At 36.7% G+C, this 17,646-nt stretch overlaps 2 protein-coding genes across 4 annotated transcripts in view; one reads left to right on the top strand and one right to left on the bottom strand.

Annotated features, from left to right (window-relative positions):
- The window catches only part of REV3 (recovery protein 3), a 139,523-nt gene extending 131,960 nt beyond the window's left edge, over window positions 1-7,563 (bottom strand). For all 3 annotated transcript variants that reach the window (XM_010245254.3, XM_088900856.1, XM_088900855.1), the window contains exons 1-3: window positions 7,244-7,563; window positions 7,046-7,128; window positions 2,441-2,498 (exon numbers count right to left, since the gene is read on the bottom strand). In XM_010245254.3, the coding sequence (XP_010243556.1) occupies window positions 2,441-2,498; window positions 7,046-7,128; window positions 7,244-7,361 (259 nt within the window). In that variant the 5' untranslated portion in view covers window positions 7,362-7,563. The remainder of the gene's footprint in view (window positions 1-2,440; window positions 2,499-7,045; window positions 7,129-7,243) is intronic.
- Window positions 7,564-14,963: 7,400 nt separating this feature from the next.
- Window positions 14,964-17,646, top strand: part of FASS (tonneau 2 (TON2)) — a 56,275-nt gene continuing 53,592 nt past the window's right edge. Inside the window, exon 1 of the mRNA XM_010245255.3 lies at window positions 14,964-15,568. Coding sequence (XP_010243557.1) covers window positions 15,430-15,568 — 139 coding nt within the window. The 5' untranslated portion in view covers window positions 14,964-15,429. The remainder of the gene's footprint in view (window positions 15,569-17,646) is intronic.

Here is a 17,646-nt window from a genome sequence, read left to right as displayed (position 1 = left end):
GGAGGGGATCACATGTGAGAAGTCCTTAATCAAAAGATCACCAGTACTAAAAGAAGCTTTAGTACTAAAACCAGAGTGAACATACCTGAAAAAAAAAACGACAGAGAGATCTTAATTTGCTAAGAAGATAGCAAAGTGTTGGCAAAGCTGCTAATTGTTTTTGACGACCAAAACATAGGTTGTGTTCAAAATAAGATCCACAAATCAGAATTTTCAAAATATATACATAAAGATAAGAAATTTCTTCTTTGTGTTTTCAGCAGATATGCTGATGCGGCACTGCGAACCTTGGCTTTAATAAACAGCAGATAAGCTGTTTCAGCAGACATGCTGATGCAGTAATTACACTGCGAATCTTGGCTTTAATAAACAGCAGATACGCTATTTCAGCAGACATGATGATGCAGTAATTACACTGCAAATCTTGGCTTTAATAAACAGCAGATATGGTGTTTCAGCAGACATGTTGATGCTGTAATTATACTGCAAAATTGGCTTTAAAAAAACAGCAGATATGCTGATGTGGTACTGCAAACTTGGCTTTAAATAAACAGCAGATACGTTGTTTCAGCAGACATGCTGATGCAGTGATTATACTGCAATCAAAAAACAAGATAATAATAATAATAATAATATCAAACCTGGTTTAGGGCTTTCTCCCCTCAAGAGAAGAGAAAAAATCTCTCTTTGTTTGTCCACCACTTTAGAAAACAAAGAAAACTTTCTTTGTTTAATCGCAGATTTTGAAGAGAAGACAAAAAGTCTCTCTTGTTGAAAGATTTCAGCAGCTCCTTGACTTGAATACTGAAGGAGGGGTTTCCCTTTCTCTCTTGAACCATGGAGAGCTTGTGAGAAGCTTGTGTTTGTGTGTGTGTATATATATATATATGTATATATATAGAGAGAGAGAGAGGCTGGAATGCCAGCTCATGTCTTTTATAGCCAAAAGCAGTCTTACAGTCCTAATGTGATTAGGATTGTTCATTAGGGTTAACAACAAAGGCTGGGGCATGCAGACCACTTAATAGTTCTGTAACAACTCATTTATGGGCTTTTTTCAAGCTTGAATAATGAACTTTATAATGACCCACTTACAGCTTTTAGTTGGGCCCAAGTACACAAACTTATTTAGCCCATTTAGTGGCTCCACAACAGGCCATACGTGGGTCTCATAACAACTCATGATACAGCAGCCCATTTAGGTCAATTAAGTTTAAGCCCAAGCCTCCTTAAATAAATTAAAAGGCTGGGACCACTTCTAAAAGGGGGTTAAATGCAAAGAAAGTATAAACCCAAGCCCTCTAAAAAACATTAAGAGGTTGGGACCACATTTGAAAGGAGGTTAAATGCAAAGAAAGTATAAACCCAAGCCCTCTTAAATACATTAAGAGGTTGGGACCACATCTAAAAGGGGGTTAAATAAAAAGAAAATGTAATCCAAACCCTCTTAAACATATAAAAAGAAAATATAAGCCCAAAACCTTAATAAGCTTTCAAATTGTGCCCCTAACAATATTTCCAATTCAAATGGAATCAAATTGACCATTAATACCCTTAAGGGCCCACCTGATGTTTAATTAAAATTATTCATCAAAGAAAAAAAGTAAAAAATAATAAAAAAAGTGAGTAAATCGCATCCACCTTTGGATGCTATACTAAAAGAAAAAAAAAGAAACCTAAACCGGAGGCACAATGGGGTTTTCGTCACTTAAGGTTTCTGGTGTAAAAATCCTATTCAGATTAGGATTCTTCTGTTCCAAGCCAAAAAATAATAACATGATTATTTCAAAAAAAAAAAAAAAATCCTACTCAAGCCAGGATTCCTCCACAAATTCTACTTAAATCAAGACTCTTATTTTATGAGCCTACAAAATAATTATCTTGGTCAAAAACAACTTAGAATCAATATTTAAGGGTGAATCAAAGATAATTTGATAAAATCAAGGAATCCTACTTCAACCAAGACTCTTCCAACTGTGAAAATTCGTGATTAACCCCCAAATACTCACTGAATCCTTGCTGCTGCTGGCAGTGGGCCCGGGGCCTGTTGCTGCCGGCGGCGATGGTACGTCTTCCCGAGGAAGGCGTCCACAACAGAGATTCTGCAAATACTAAAGTGGTTAACTGATTCTGACAGAGGTCCATGGGCTTTAGCTCACTTCTTGGTTGAAGCTAGAGACATCCTCTCTAAATTGAATGCACAGTTGGGCTGGGTCCCTAGGGAGCTAAACTCTGTTGCTGATGGTCTTGCCAAGGCAGGTGTTCACAGGGATTACATGTTTAGTGGTGGTTCTCTCCCTGTATAATTCTTTGAGTTAGTAGTTTTTGTGATCATCTACTCGTGTACCTCTTTCCATTTGAATAAAGTTACCATCTTTTTCAAAAAAGAGAGGATGAGAGAGAGAGAGAGCATGTGTTTCAGTTTGCACAAGGACCATACCTTCTTCTTGTGTTTGGAGCAAAATATCTGAACATGGCACATATAAATATGGCAACACCTACAGAAACATGTTACAAAAAAAAAAGTTAAATCAAATATATTTAGGAGTTGGATGTGAGTAACTATTTGGAAAAAAAAGAAAAAATAAATAAAACTTTTTTATAAGCAACAGAAATTTCATTAATTAATAAGAAGAGGACAAGTACAAATTATGGGCAGCCCCGGCTACTCATTTTGTGATTTCAGTCTAATCAACCCAAGAAATTTGTTCTTTAAGCTTACATCTGAGCCCAGAAACACTGTACCCTATTAACCCCTTGGCTTTGCTAACTGATCAGCCAGACAGTTGGCTATTCTTGGAATCCACTGAACTAACAAACACATATCCCTTGACAATCTTCTACACTTTTTTATTTCACTTCTGAAATATCAGGGGGGTTTCCATTCTGCTTCAACCAACTTATTATTACTTTGGAATCTCCTTCAACTACCAACTTCTTCACCCCCATTTGTACTGTTTTTCACAACCCAAACATTACTGCACTCAATTCCGCAATTGTTCCATTAGGGCCTGAATACAAACCCACTGTTGCAAGGATTAAATTGAGCCCAAAAAGGTCGGACCTTGCTGGGTTTATAGGTGTATTCAAAATTCTCATGGAGAAACAATTTTCTTCTAGGGTCAATCTAGGTTTAGATGATCAAATTTGATGTCCAAGTTGAATTGGGATCGTACTTGATACGGATACCACAAATTTCAGCTCCCAAAGTGGTAGTTCACACCCAAAACTCAGAACTGAAGTCAATTCCATAAACTTTTTCAAGCTGAAGGCTATCTATCTGAGATGCCAAACTGTTATTAACTTGAAAGTCCACACCTCCAGTATCTTCAAATATTTGCATTATTGTCTTCCCCCCTCTCCCCGTGTAAACCTTTTTGTAATTTGTTGTAGGTCCTGACCCCACCAATCCAAGTTTCAACCGAGAAAAGATCTTGGTAATATGAACAATGTGTAAACTCCTTGCTCCGTGGGATTTCTTGGGAGCCTCCTCTTCCATTGTGACCACATCATTCTCTGCCACCATCTTCCTACCTAAGTCCACCACTAACTTTCCAATCACCACTTCCACAAAAGGACTGTGAATGGCATCAGAGCACTCTACCTGAGAGGATTCGCAAATAGTTGCATTGTTAACCTCATTTGCTCCATCATCAACTCCTAAAACTTTTCTAAATTCAGCATTTCCAATCCCTATCGCATCTTCTTTCACCCTCTCCCCAACCTATCCTTTGCTCCATTACGAATCTCCTTAGACCACAAGCCATAAATTCCTCCTCAGAAGAGAAAACAACCCAATCCGATACAATGTCAGTCATCGTCTGGCTCACCGCACCAGAAATCCAACCAGCATCAATCTTGCTATGATCATAGCAAACTAGGACAATCTTCAGAAACAACTCTTCTATCAATTTCATGTTCAACATTCTCTGCCTTTAGCTTCTCGATGCCCTTCTCCTTCTCGCTTTTGTCATATCTAAAGATCACCCACTCCCATTCTTCTTCCTTCCTCTTTTGTTCCTTATCCAAGAAAAAAGATTTGAAGATCCTACATTTTTTTTACCTATGGGCGTTTGCAAATAAATGGCTTCGTCTTATCTACCCTTAAACAATCCAAGCTAATGCACTTCTTTCTTAAAATTAAAAAAACTTGGGCTTCATGATATGGACCCCGCTCGACCCTAAGACCAGCTTCCCGGCACAAAGCGTCTCAATGTTTGAATATGGAGACTCTTCCTCTCCCCTATCTAACCCCAAGTTCTTCTTCTCTTGGCCTTCCATATGTCCCTCAATAATCCCCCCCCCCAATCCACTAAGGCAAGTGGGCAAAGTCGATCCTCCTTAGCTGAACTCGAGTGGACTCCACATCCATTTTTTGGAGTCCTATGTTCTCCATTTCCAACAAGCCCCACATTTGCCAAATCATCCTTACAACCATTAATTTTATCTTTAATGCCAAAACTACCCTCATCTTCAACCTTTGTCCCTCCTCTCTGACTTGCCTGTTCGTCTTCCCTTCCAACACAATAGAAGGCAATGAACACGTGCTACTTACCTCCCTCCACCGAGACAAGTTATTAACCCATCTTAGCAGATACGAACCTTCAACCACTAACCTTAGATCGAAGTTCTCTCCAACAGAGCGCAGGGATAACGACGTGGGCACCAAATGCATCTCTAGAGCCTCAACTAAAATATGAGCAACAGCAAGCTTTCGCCATGAACTTGTTCTTGAATCCACAAACTTGAACCCACACGCATCTCTCATGGTTTTAAAAGTTTGGAAGCACCATGCATGCAGAGGAATTCCATATATGTTTAACCGCACCAAGCTTGAGGGGCCTATGTCTCTAATTACATCGACTAATGGGTACCAACTCCCCATCCTGAGCTCTGGGCAACACATCAGACCCTATTCTTGAATCAAAATATCTCTCGCTTCCTCCACATTGCCAAAGATAAAAAGGAGAAATCCAACACTCAGCTTTCTAACATGATCAGGATCAGAATTAAGCAAAACGACCCACCAAACTTCTCTCCAACAGTTTGAGATGATCGTTGATATCTCCTAGTGAATCCACTTCTTTCTCTTTCTTAATCTTTCAAGAAGCCATTACAGTCTGCAACAGCTATAAGTTTTTCATCAATAGTGATGCCTTCACACCCTACATGACACGTATATGAGGGAATGTGAATGGAGAAATAGGAATCAGTTGCTCCTATTGCAAGTGCTTTTTCACGTAAGTGCTACTTCTTACACCCTCTAGTTCCTCATCTTTTTCTAATTTCTTCTCTTATTCTTAGATCTGAATCCTCTCAATGTCATGCATAGGCTGGATGTTTATTCTTAGATCTGAATTATCCCCCTCTGCCTTTATGAAGCATCCACCAAGAAAGCAACTCTCTATAGAACTTAGGACCCGTTTGGTTTGCAGGAATAAAGGTCTGGAATTGGAATTGGAATGGGCCATTCCAATCCTAACTGTTTAGTTGGGCAGAATCGGAATTCCATTCCCATTCCTGGTGGAATGGCAGTCCCCCATTAGAGGGAATGGCCATTCCCTCCCCCTCCCTTGGGAATGAAATCCCATTCCAGCTTATTCCAATTCCCATTCTGATTTCTGTCTTGAAATCCCTCAGAATCAGAATGGTCTATTCCCATAGTCTGTTTGGTTCAGACAGGAATCAGAATCGGAATTGGAATAAACTAGAATGGGATTTCATTCCCAACGGAGGGGGAGGGAATGGCCATTCCTTCAAATGGAGGAATGCCATTCTAGCAGGAATGGGAATGAGATACCGATTCTGCCCAACCAAACAGTTGGACCATTCCGATTCCAATTCCATACCCCTATTCCCGTGAACCAAAACAAAGAAGTACTTGTTGGATTGTGGAGGCTAAGCACTGCAAATTCCTACTTCAACTTGTCCATCAGACTAGATGGCATTAAATCAATTTCTAGGATAGTAACCTGTATCCTCCCACCACTCAACCTTAATAAATTCTTTCGATTGCTTCCAACCTTTATCTTGTTCATAATTATCTAAAATCTCTACAATATCACCAACAATTTGATCTAATCGCTCGCTATCAGATTTTATAAACCTTCAGCATTTTCCAAGATTGTTCGTCAAATTAAATAACTATTAATTTTAACTATACATCCTTAACTAGTCCCAAGTCCCAACATACATGCCTGCTACTACATTTCGTTTATTATTGATAACTTATAATCGCTTTTAACATCTTTTGAGATATATCAGGCTGACAAGCCTACACAGGTTCAAGTTTGAGAACACTTCGTGCAACCAAATGCTTGTTGGGGCCTCACAACAACCACCCACAGTATAAAATAACAAAGTATTTGAAATAGCAACAACAATAAATCTAATATAAGCAAAAATGATAAAATCCAAGCAAAGACAAATAAAGACAAGCACCATAAAGACACAAAGATTTACGTGGTTTGGCCTTACCGCCTGCGGATCCGCGGGAGAGACAACATATGCTCTTCACTATGAAAGAAAACTAAGAACAATACAAGTACCTCGTGGCTTGCAGCCCAAACCAACCCTTACCCTTGTACATCCGTTCTCCCTTTCCTCTCAACCCGAAGAAAAAAAACAAGAGAAAAACTCACTCTCACACCAAGAGCACTCTGTATTTTTCTCTTACACCTTTTCTCCCAAAAAAAAACCTTAACAATAGGTAACAGCCTTTCTTAACATGTTTTGGGATGTACTCCTTCACTAATTCTGATATAGCCAAGGATATGATCCTTAATACAGCGGAATAGCAAAACAGGATTTGTAGCAACCCCATACAGAATATGGCTCTCTTGAGTTTGAGTACCCAAAAGAACACAATTACCTGTTACTGCGAATATGAATTTCTGAAAAAAAATAATAATTTGATATTGCCAAATAAAAAAAAAAGAATCAAATTTCGCATCATGAAGACCTCATAACTAGTTTGATGTGATGAAGAAATAATAGTAGTGGTGAGCCAATCAATAAGTGGATAAACACAGACAAAATAACATACCCGGTGTACATGCAAGCAAGTCTTTTGACCCGCCGGAGTTGAACCATATATCCTTATTACCGGTACCTCATTCACCTTTTCACCTTCAAATTCCCAAAAGCATAAAGATAAAATAAAGCAGAATATAACGAGAGCTCACCGCGCTCGTGCCTGTGAGTGAGATAAATACTAGTTTCAGCTCTGGTTTATAGTTCATACCTTGAAAACTACTGTAAGAGATATCCAGGTCTGCGATCGGAGGCGCCATGTAGTAGTCGATAGAGACGATTCTAACGCTAAAAATGTTAGTATGAGGCTGAGGCTGCGAATCCCCCATTTTGTTTTCTCGAATGATTAAGATTAAATATGCATTGATAAGTGAAAGAAAACGAGATGCGAAAATAAATGGTATGCTCGGTGTGGTTCGAGGGAAGATAAGTTCCCGTTGAGTTTCCTTTTTCGCTGCGAAGTTCCGTTGAATTTATTTGCCGCCATTAAGCCCCTTTATGTAGACTGCGTTTGTTGGGCGTAATAAACTCGGGATTCAAAATGCCGCAAGGCGTATCCTAAGTTCCTAATACGGTTACGTATTGCGATTTGCCATACGATTGCGATACAGCGAGGTACAATTTACCCCTACCCTACCCTACTCGACGGGGCGGGTTTTTTTTTTTGCCTGAATAACGGATTTTATGATTCTACGATTCGTATAGATACAGATACGGTATGATATTCGGCTAAACTCGACCCATATATTGTTTTGGAGTCATAAATTTTATGTATCAACTGTTAAATTTAATAATATATTAAATTTTATCTAAAAGATAATGGATAGTTCATGTGTTTCCTAAAGTCTTAATCAAAAATAATTGGAAAATTTATTATTTATTTGTATTATTTTACTTATTGGTTGCTTATATATGATAATAAATAGTAGGAAATTAGACATAGCTTTTAAATCCAACCCACCATACCATTGAATTTGGGGAAGGTTTTATGTTTTCATTTGTAGTAGGGTTTGAATTCTCAAAATCCAACATTTTAAAATGGTATGGGTTGAGAGGTTTTGGGAGGTGGGTAGGTTATAGAATTTACAAAACCCTCCCCGAACTTGATCCCTAGATGAATCAAGGAAATTCTCACATGCCTCACAAATAAAGTCTCACATGAATTTTAATAATTGCAATCACCTCCCTTTAACTTTATAATGTAGATACAAGTACACCCCCTCTCTTATAACCCTCTAAAATGAGGTATGAAGAAGTCTCAAATAGAGGGCCTGTTTGGTGCATATTTCCGTGTGGTCTTTTAGTTGTTTACAAACTAGGAAAATCGATTTTCGGTCTATTCTCTTTTGGCTCGCGGAAGATCTAGCCACCAAAAGATGATACGCCAAAAAGATGCGAAAAGCCCATTAGATGAAAAATATCCATACATTAAAACTTGAGAGGGAGAGAGAGGAGATAAGAAATGGACACAAAAAATGTAATAAATGAAAATAAAAGAGATGAATGATTATTGTAATATTTTGAAAATATAATGTCCTCTTAAAAATCATTCCGTATTTTGATTACATTAAAATACCATTTAAAAAATCATAAAAGTTGCATCTAAACAAGTACAAAACAAAAAAAAAAAAAGTGAAATAAAAACTATTTAAGGAAGGTTGTTAGTATAATATTAAAAGTACAATAATGATGAAAAATATAAAGACAAAAATAATAAAAACTATTAAATTAATCCGGTTAAAGAGTATTAAAACTTATAAAATAATTAATTGATGTATGTTCAATTGGGTATAATATTAAAAATATAAATTATTTATGTTACATAAATTTAAAGTAATTAATTGATATTAATTAAATAGGTTATTGTTGTCAGGCAAAATGGGCAGAGGGCAACACTGTCATTTCGCTCCTAAGCCGAGGTGTAGTTGAGCAGTCCGAGGTCCAGAGTGGCCAAGGGCTGGTAGGCCGATCCTGCAAGGAGTAAAGGAAGGAAGATGTTAGAGGCCTCGGGTTCGTACCTGAGGCAAAGACTGATGGTCAAGTTAATACAGGGACAATGCAGGGTGGACGAGACCTAGTATGTTTTTATGAATTATTCCTTAAAGTGGACACTTATGAAACTCATGTTAGTTTAGAATGTTTGGGGATTTTATTTTGACAATGTTGACATTGGTGTGTTGCTAAATTGGTAGACCAGCTTGTCTTAGTTGCTACAGCTATACTCTAAACACAACCAGTGGGTGTTTGAAATAAACATTAAACATTTACCGTTTTTTAGTTATGCTGGAAAGTTGCACTTAACCCCATACTTAATTATGATACTACACTAGGTTTTTGACTAAAATATCTCTAATGTGCCAACCAGTGAAATCCATCAAGAGACAAATATTTTCGCTTGTTGGGGCAGTTTAGGAAATCGCCTGGATAGGTGATCATATTAATAGAATTGACCATGTTTGTCAAACAAAGTGAATATTAAGGTTTCACTCTCTTCGATGGAAACCTAAACTGTCAGTAGTAGAGTTTAAATGTATTTGAAATATAATTTGCAAAATGTATTTGTATGTCATATTACTATTTTATGAAAAATTTGTTTTAAAAGGTTTTAATCCCGATATCCATTAAAGTATAGAGCATACCACATCATTTTATAATCAGGGAATAGTTCATTCCTTCTGACAAATGTTTTGATTATTATACACCAAAAAGTTGTGTATAAGAGACCATTCAATGGTTGATTACTTAATGGGTATCGTCTTACATAAGTCCATTATCGTCGGGTCCTCTTATGGTGGCTAAATCTAATGATCATTTATATGTAAATGCTGGGGCCAATTGAACTCAAGCTGATTGGGTAAGACTTTTACAGCCTAACCTCTTATAGGGGTGAGGTCGAACATTTATGGACTTGCGTAAGATCTTTGTGGGTCATGCATCACACAATGTTTAGGCATACATAGCCTTGCAACGCATAAAAAAGTGAACCATTAAAGAAAATGGACCTAAGGCCTATTACTAATACAAACTAAAAAATTAGGCACATGACAATGTGACATGGGGCCAATATAAGTCATGGATATGGGTATGGAACACTCGTTTTTTAATAAGATAGAGTCTATTTATAAGCACAAGTCATAATCCATCCCAACAAGGGTAGGAGAGTGCTTTGTATAAGGGAAGAGGGGGATGATAAAACCATTATATAATAAGCTCTTTCCACCTCTATCTCACCTCCATTGCTCCCATAAAACCCTATTTTGTTACAACCATAGTAGAGATGTTTTTATTCATATTCCTAATTGTGTTATTTGGAGAAAACCATTAGTCCTAAGAAGATCCACACCGTTGCATTGATCGCAAGAAGATTGGAGGTTTGAAGTGCAAAAACTGCATTGTTTAACTGACTTCACTTCACTGCAGCCCCATCTTCAATGGAAGGCCGGTTCGGGTATGACATTGGGCATGAACTACCACTATGGGAGTTGCATTTGTAGATTCGGTATCTGATATAATAAAAAATTAATTTGAATTTGAATTTTGGTTCAATTCAATGCAATATCGATCCCAAAATTTAATATTTCAACCAGGAAACCGGTTCCTAAGTTGGGTAAGAAAATTTATAAAAAACTGGCCAGCCACTAGATCCGATTCAACATTGTCTAACGTAAGTCACAAATTTGTAAGTGACATTAGGGAGGCCTCTAGGCCAAAAATCGATTACCAATTCAACTCCTACTCTTTTGGGGTATTAACATTAAGTTTGTATCATTAATAGCTTTGATTTGTCTATGATGTAAGAAAAAATAGATTGGATAAAACTAACCAAATGTAAAGCAATATCCTTCCAACATTGTTGATAAAATAAAGTTGAAAGTCTATCTAGGACAGGGGCCTTAGTGGGACCTATAGCAAATAAAGCATTATTGATCTCCTCCACAAAAGAAACAATACATTTTAATTCATTATCAGCTAGAGTGATATCACAATGAGCAAGATCTACACTAATATCATGGAAAACAGTTGTTTTAGATGTAAAAAGACTGGTATAATAATATGCGATAGTTATTTCAATAACATAAGGGTCTAAGGTCCTATGGCCTTGACTACCTTTGATCCAAAGAATACTATTCTTCCTCCCCCCATGTTAAACATATGAAAGAAAGAACTAGGTTTTTCGGTCACCTACTTGTAACCAATTACATTTAACACCTCATTGCCAATAATAATTTTAAAGTTTGAGTATTTGATCAAGTTCTCTTCGCAATGACCTATCTTCTTCCAAATTAGCGGAGGTTAAGTCTGGATATTGAAGATATCCAATCCTAGATAACAAAGATTTACTCTTTTGTTGTAGATGACCATGAGTTTGAAACGTCCAACTTCGTAAAGAAAGTTTACAACAATTACATTTTTGAAGAAAAAACCAAAACGAGAAGAATTATAGTTTTGTACCACTTGATCATGAAAACATTGCAACAACATGTCCAATAGGATTTAAAGCTAAGTGGAATATCCTTCTGTCGCCTGTATTGTAAAGTAGAAAGAATAAGAGGACAATGATCATATTTCACTATTAGGAGATGATGGGTTTGGATATCCCCTTTTCGGATTGGATCCAATTCAAACCACTCCTATCCAAACGTATACAATCTGATATATATATATATATACATACATGTGTCTGTGTGTTTATTTATTTATAAATATGTTTATATTGCATTTTTATGATTTGTGTAGTATTTGATCATATTCAAATATACACTATCTGATTTGTTTGCATCATTGTTGTTGATGGTTATCAACAATCTAATCTAATCTATCCAAGTATACTCTTAAAGCAAAATGTGTACTATGGGACTTCTATAAGATTAACACGTGTCATTTTTTATCTATGACACTTGCCCCCTCTACTTTTTATTTGATACATCATTCTCCCCCCTCTCTCTTCAATTTTCCCTTTCTTTTTTTTATGTTTATTCTTGTTGCTCATTCCTCACGGGGAGATGCTTACTGACATCGAAATCGATGCACTTATCCCAGGTTTTGACAATTCCAATGTAGGTTTTCCATATTGGGGAGATACTGAGAACCTATCTGTCTCCAATATCTTTCCATATTTAAATTACCAAACCCTTCAAAGTTACATAAGAATCTATGTTTTATCTGCCCTACAGGAGCAATTTTGTGTCTAGCTTTACTCAATGCACAACAATACTTCTAAGTAACCTCATAGTCCTCAATTGCTAACAACATGGACTCTCAAAAAGCATATTTTTAGGCTGCGTTAGGAACAGTGTAGAATCGAATTGGGGTAAACTTTGCACCCTGTTTCGATTTTGCAGGCATTTGGTCATGTAATTTTACACTGAAAATCGGTGTAAAATTACATTTTACCGTTTAATTACATCGATAACCAATGTAAAAAAATTACATTTTTTATGTATTCATTACGTCGTTTGCTCTCTCTTTCTCTCTCGTTTGCTTGTTTTCTTTCCATTCTCCTACTCTCTTTGTTCGACGAGAATAGAGAAGCGGCGATCTCTAGCAGCTTCTCCATTGCCTGCTTATGGGTCTAATACGCCGGTTGCCACACCTGGCAAGGACTGCAACCCAGTCACCAAGCGAGAACAAGAACAAGCAGGCCATTGCAACTCGATTTGATACGCTGATTGGATATGCCGATAAGTAGCAATTATCAGCAGGTAAGGAGATGCCGACAAGGGTTGTGCTGCCGCCATTAAGCAAGCCAGTGCCTGTGTAATCGTTACTAAAATGGACTCCGTTTGCGCTCTTCAGCCATTGATGGCCCTTGAGGACGTCGTGGCCGAGGCCAAACCAGAGCTCTGGTTTCTATGCACATGACTGGAGGAGCAAGGAGCTCAGTAAAAGTAGCCTCATTATTAGCTTATAGCTCGAAGACCATAATCAACATCCCCGAAAACTATAATGAAGCACAGAAAAAAAAAAGTAGAGAGACAAAGAAGTGAAAAGGAAAAAGAAAGGGAAGTAGAAAAAGGAAAACCCCTTTTCAGTTTTCACCATCGACATGAGATACGGGCAGCTAGTCTGCCTGCATCGTGAGGCACTAACTATCATTGAGCCATTAGAGATTTATAAATTTCAACCAGCACTTTCTCGTCATACTCCTTCAAGGGAGGCCTCCCGATCCCAAAGCCTACCCCAACCGCACCACCACCACCGAACCTAGCGCAAAAAATGCCTCCTTCCAATGGAACCTGCCTCGACAACCTCCACCCGGGTTTTTCGCCGACGTCCAACCCCGTCCAAACAATCGTACTTCCTTCTCTTCAGTACCCTCTCAAGCCCTTGTATAAACTCGGAGATACATGCCTTCTTTTTTTTGTTTTATATTTATATACATTTATTATACATATATACTTTAAAAATAATTGGTTTTTAAAACTTTTTTTGTCATTTTAAAGACAATAATATGGTTGCATATTAAATGCAAAGATGACCCAAAACCCAACATAATAATCAAATGCAAATGTGGATCTAGATTTCATAATTGAATGCGGACGCGGATGCAATTGGTTATGGTTTGAATCCAAACCATTTACAATCCTACTATCTACATTGTGTGGAGTTGGTGTAGATACGAGATAGACCTATCTTAGAAGAAAATAGTTGATTGAGCCTGAAAATTTGTTGGTTTAGCAAGGTTAATATGCTAAGTATAAATGATCATTCATAAATAAGAGCCTTAAGACATTTATAATTAGGTCATTATTAGTTTTAATATTTTAATTAAAATTTATCATTTTAAAATGGAGTGCAAGTGGTTTATTTTATTATTTTTAATCCATTTTTATTTATTATTATTATTTTATGAACTACTAATTGTTATTAATTTATTTTTTAATGGTTTTTAGATAAAATTTTGCTAAAATTTACCCATTGGGTACTTATCTTCCCCGACCTGATGGGGCTGAGATGGATATTGCCTTGGCAATGATTGATGGCGATTGATAATGATACCCAACCGAGGATGGGGACAAAGATGGGAATGGAGATTTGTTTCACAGTATTAACTATGAGCTTGGACTTAGATTAATTTAATTATGACTAAAAAAGTTAATCTATAGATTACTTTAATTATAACGTTTAATGATTAATAAAGTAAAATAAATACAACAAAACACTATAGGAAAAATATTACTAAAATTGTTAAATTATTTTTACAACAAATTACTAAAATAAATAATACTAAAATTATTAATATAATTATCATTTTCCATTGTTTCACTTTTTCTTGATAAATTAATATATTTGTATGTTATTATTATTTTAGTAATATTTTATTATAGCACTATTAGTTTATTATTAATTTAATAATATTTTATTACTTTTTCAATATTGTGGTTTTATATTGTGAGTTCTTTAATCATTAAGGGGCCTAAAATACCTAAGCCTCCTTACATCACCCCCTTATCTCTTTAATAATATAAATGCTCTTTCTCTTAGATGTATTTTTTAAATGTAATACATTGGAAAACATAAATTTCCCTTTAATAATGTGCAATTTGATTAATCTAATCAAAATATGCAATGCTTATTTTTTTATACCTTTAAAATAAAAGAAAATAAAAATATAAAAAATAAAAAAGATAAATAAATAACTTTCTAAAAGCTGATATAAACAAGTCAAATTTTATTCTAAATATATAAAATATAATATATATATATATATATATATAAATATGGATGTCGGATATTGTAGACAATTTCAAAGTTATTTAAGTATTTTAAGGGTTTTCCCTTAAAAAATATAAAGCTTGAAGCGAGCTCACATGTAAACGGCGTACAAGGGATGACGGAGTCATTTCAAAACCCACGAAGGAAGTTTTAGGAATTAGGCCTAACGCAAGGGAGGTTTAAGTAAGTATTGGATAGTTCGATTCGATCTACACGTTCAAATATTTCACCTGTGCAATCCTCACCGCCACCCGAACGTAGGAAGAATACTGGTGCTGCATCACAACAAATCCAGGGGAGGTTCTACCATAAAACATCCATGACAAGTCATAACGCGGCTATCTGAAAGCCACTGGGTTGGAATCAAGTGCGATAGTTGGTCTCAGACCATTCGGTTTTTTTGGCATGGCCGTACTGGAAAGATTTACAACTTGTTACAGATCTTAGATCTTCAACGTTACAGTGTTGTTGTCGATGTTCCCACCATTTCCAGCCCCACTCAGTAATTTCGTTAGACCCTCGACCAGAGCAAAGGAACTTTGTGAAAACCAGATCGCGGAAGTGGGAGCTAGGGTTTTGGGCCGTTCATGTGTCTGGTTTTAGCCTCTAGGGTTTCCGTGGAACTCAAATTGCTCTTAAGATTAAACGCACCCCGTGAGAGTCAAAGATAAAAAGGAAAGCATGTACAGCGGCTCAAGCGATGGCGAAGGTCACGATGCACCGCAGAGGAAGATACCGCCAGCATCCTCCATGACGTGGGTTCGAAACCTTCGTAGGTACATTGGTTCTGGCGCCGGACTTGGCTCTGAAGCTCTGATGGGTCAGTGTCCTCCCATTTTACGGATTTTCACCATAAACAATTGTTAATCTTACTCATTTTATACATACCTGATAATCTCGTTGGATTAAATGATGGTTAAGTGTCAAGGCTACTAAGGTTGTAAATCAGTCTGAACTGGCATTCGCTACTATACGAATTAATTTGATAGTTTTATTGCTTACTCTCACTAGATAGGGGCATGCATTATACATTTCAGTGAAGTTGGTTGATCAAGATTTAAATGGTTACATGGGTTTGGAGTTTTTGAATTATTTTTTCTTTCAATTTATTCTTTTTGCGCGTGCCATTTGATTGGTTGGTCTATTATGTGCCAGGGTCACATTAAAAGGAACTTGCACACCGTTGTTTATTTTTGAATCCCATGGAAAAATCAATGGCTGTGCATATGGAGTTCTGATCTGTTTGTGGTATTTGGATCACTTAAAATTTCTGGAGTAAAAAAATGTAGGTAATATAACTCTGGCATACCAAATACACTCCTGAAAGTTTAAAACAAAGTATAAACATAGAGATAAGATTGACTACATCTAGGGAGATTTTATACGACGCACATAGAGGATGATTTGTCTGACAAGACAAAAATACTTTGTTCTTCATTAATAATCTTACCAATTACAACGTGTACAGTGTACACACGTGCACGTGCATATACACATAGATCTCCAATGTTTCCCTTTAAGACTTTAATTACTAATTAGAATTAACCCAATTATCACAAGATACCTAATCCCATTAAAATTACCATTCAAATCTATAACTTATATATAGGGACAGGAAAGAGCAATTGTTCCATACGGTGTCCTATCAAAAGTATTTTCAATTTTTCCACCTTTACAAAGTTGTGCTGCTCAAATATGAGTGTTCTGTTGAAAATAATCAAGATAATCTGATGTATTTAAATCAAACCCTTCTAAAATAGCTGGTTGTGCTTTGGTCCTGAACTGCAGGCATTGATTTCCTTATTTGTAGAGAATAGAGATATGCCTTAATAGTTAATAGGCTGTACATATGACTTTTTTTTGGGGGGGGGGATGGGGGTAAGAATAAGGGTGAGATTTATTCCTGAATCAGTGGGAACTACACTGACTGACCACTACTAGCTCAAAAAGGTAGCATCTTTGCCATACATATGAATTTTGATCTTTTGAGAAGGATGGCTTTGGGTGGGAACCATATGATGTTATTGAATCTTCTTGAAACTATGCAAGGCTAAAAGCTTGAATGAGTTTGACTGGTAATGTCAGGCTAAATGATGGTATGCCACCTGATTCTATTTCATTGAGAGGCTGACTAACTCCAATGAAGAGTAACCTTTCTTGTTTGCCCATTTATTGTATTTCTCTCTTGAAAATACAGCCATCCTTCAGAAGTGACATCACTTTGTTTTGTTGTATTTCTTGTTTACATGCATTGAGAAGTTGAAATATTGTGAGACATGGCAGCCTCTCATGTCGATATTTGGAGAGAAAGTCTGTACTGAAAGAAGAATATTGAACTAGATTCGGTTCAAAACAAAAGAAAAGTTTTGTAAATTGTCTATAATGTTGGGCTGGTTCTTAGCAAATCCTTAGTTTGAGGATGTGGAACATTCATCTCCTGGTTCGTTCCTTGGGGTGAAATCTCTTCACTTCCTTTCTAATATTCATTTTATGAAGTTTAATTGGTCTTTATGTAAAACTGTAGTTGCAAGTCTTCTTTTATGTTCTTTATTTAGGGGGAAATCTCTTCATCTTCCTTGTGATCTTCATTTATGTTATTATAAAAAAAGAGAAATAACAAGAAAAAATGAAACTTCTGCACACATATCATAGATGATTAAAAGGGCAGCCCAGTGAACAAGGCTCCCACTAATGCGGGGGTCTGGGGAGGGACATCGTACGCAGCCATACCCCTGCACATACCGAGAGGCTGTTTCCAAGATTTGAACCCTGGTCACCCAGGTTGCAGTGGAGCAACCCAACTGTAGTGCCAACGCTCACCCTCACATATCATGGATGATTGATGGATGAAATTCCTTTACTAACTTGGAATGCCTAATCAGGTCTTTTGATTGTATG

Source organism: Nelumbo nucifera, chromosome 3, assembly GCF_055504915.1.
Source record: "Nelumbo nucifera cultivar China Antique chromosome 3, China Antique-T2T, whole genome shotgun sequence".
Lineage (NCBI taxonomy): Eukaryota > Viridiplantae > Streptophyta > Magnoliopsida > Proteales > Nelumbonaceae > Nelumbo > Nelumbo nucifera.
The sequence above is the reverse complement of the archived record's forward strand: the minus strand, read 5'-3'. Positions and strand labels throughout refer to the sequence as shown.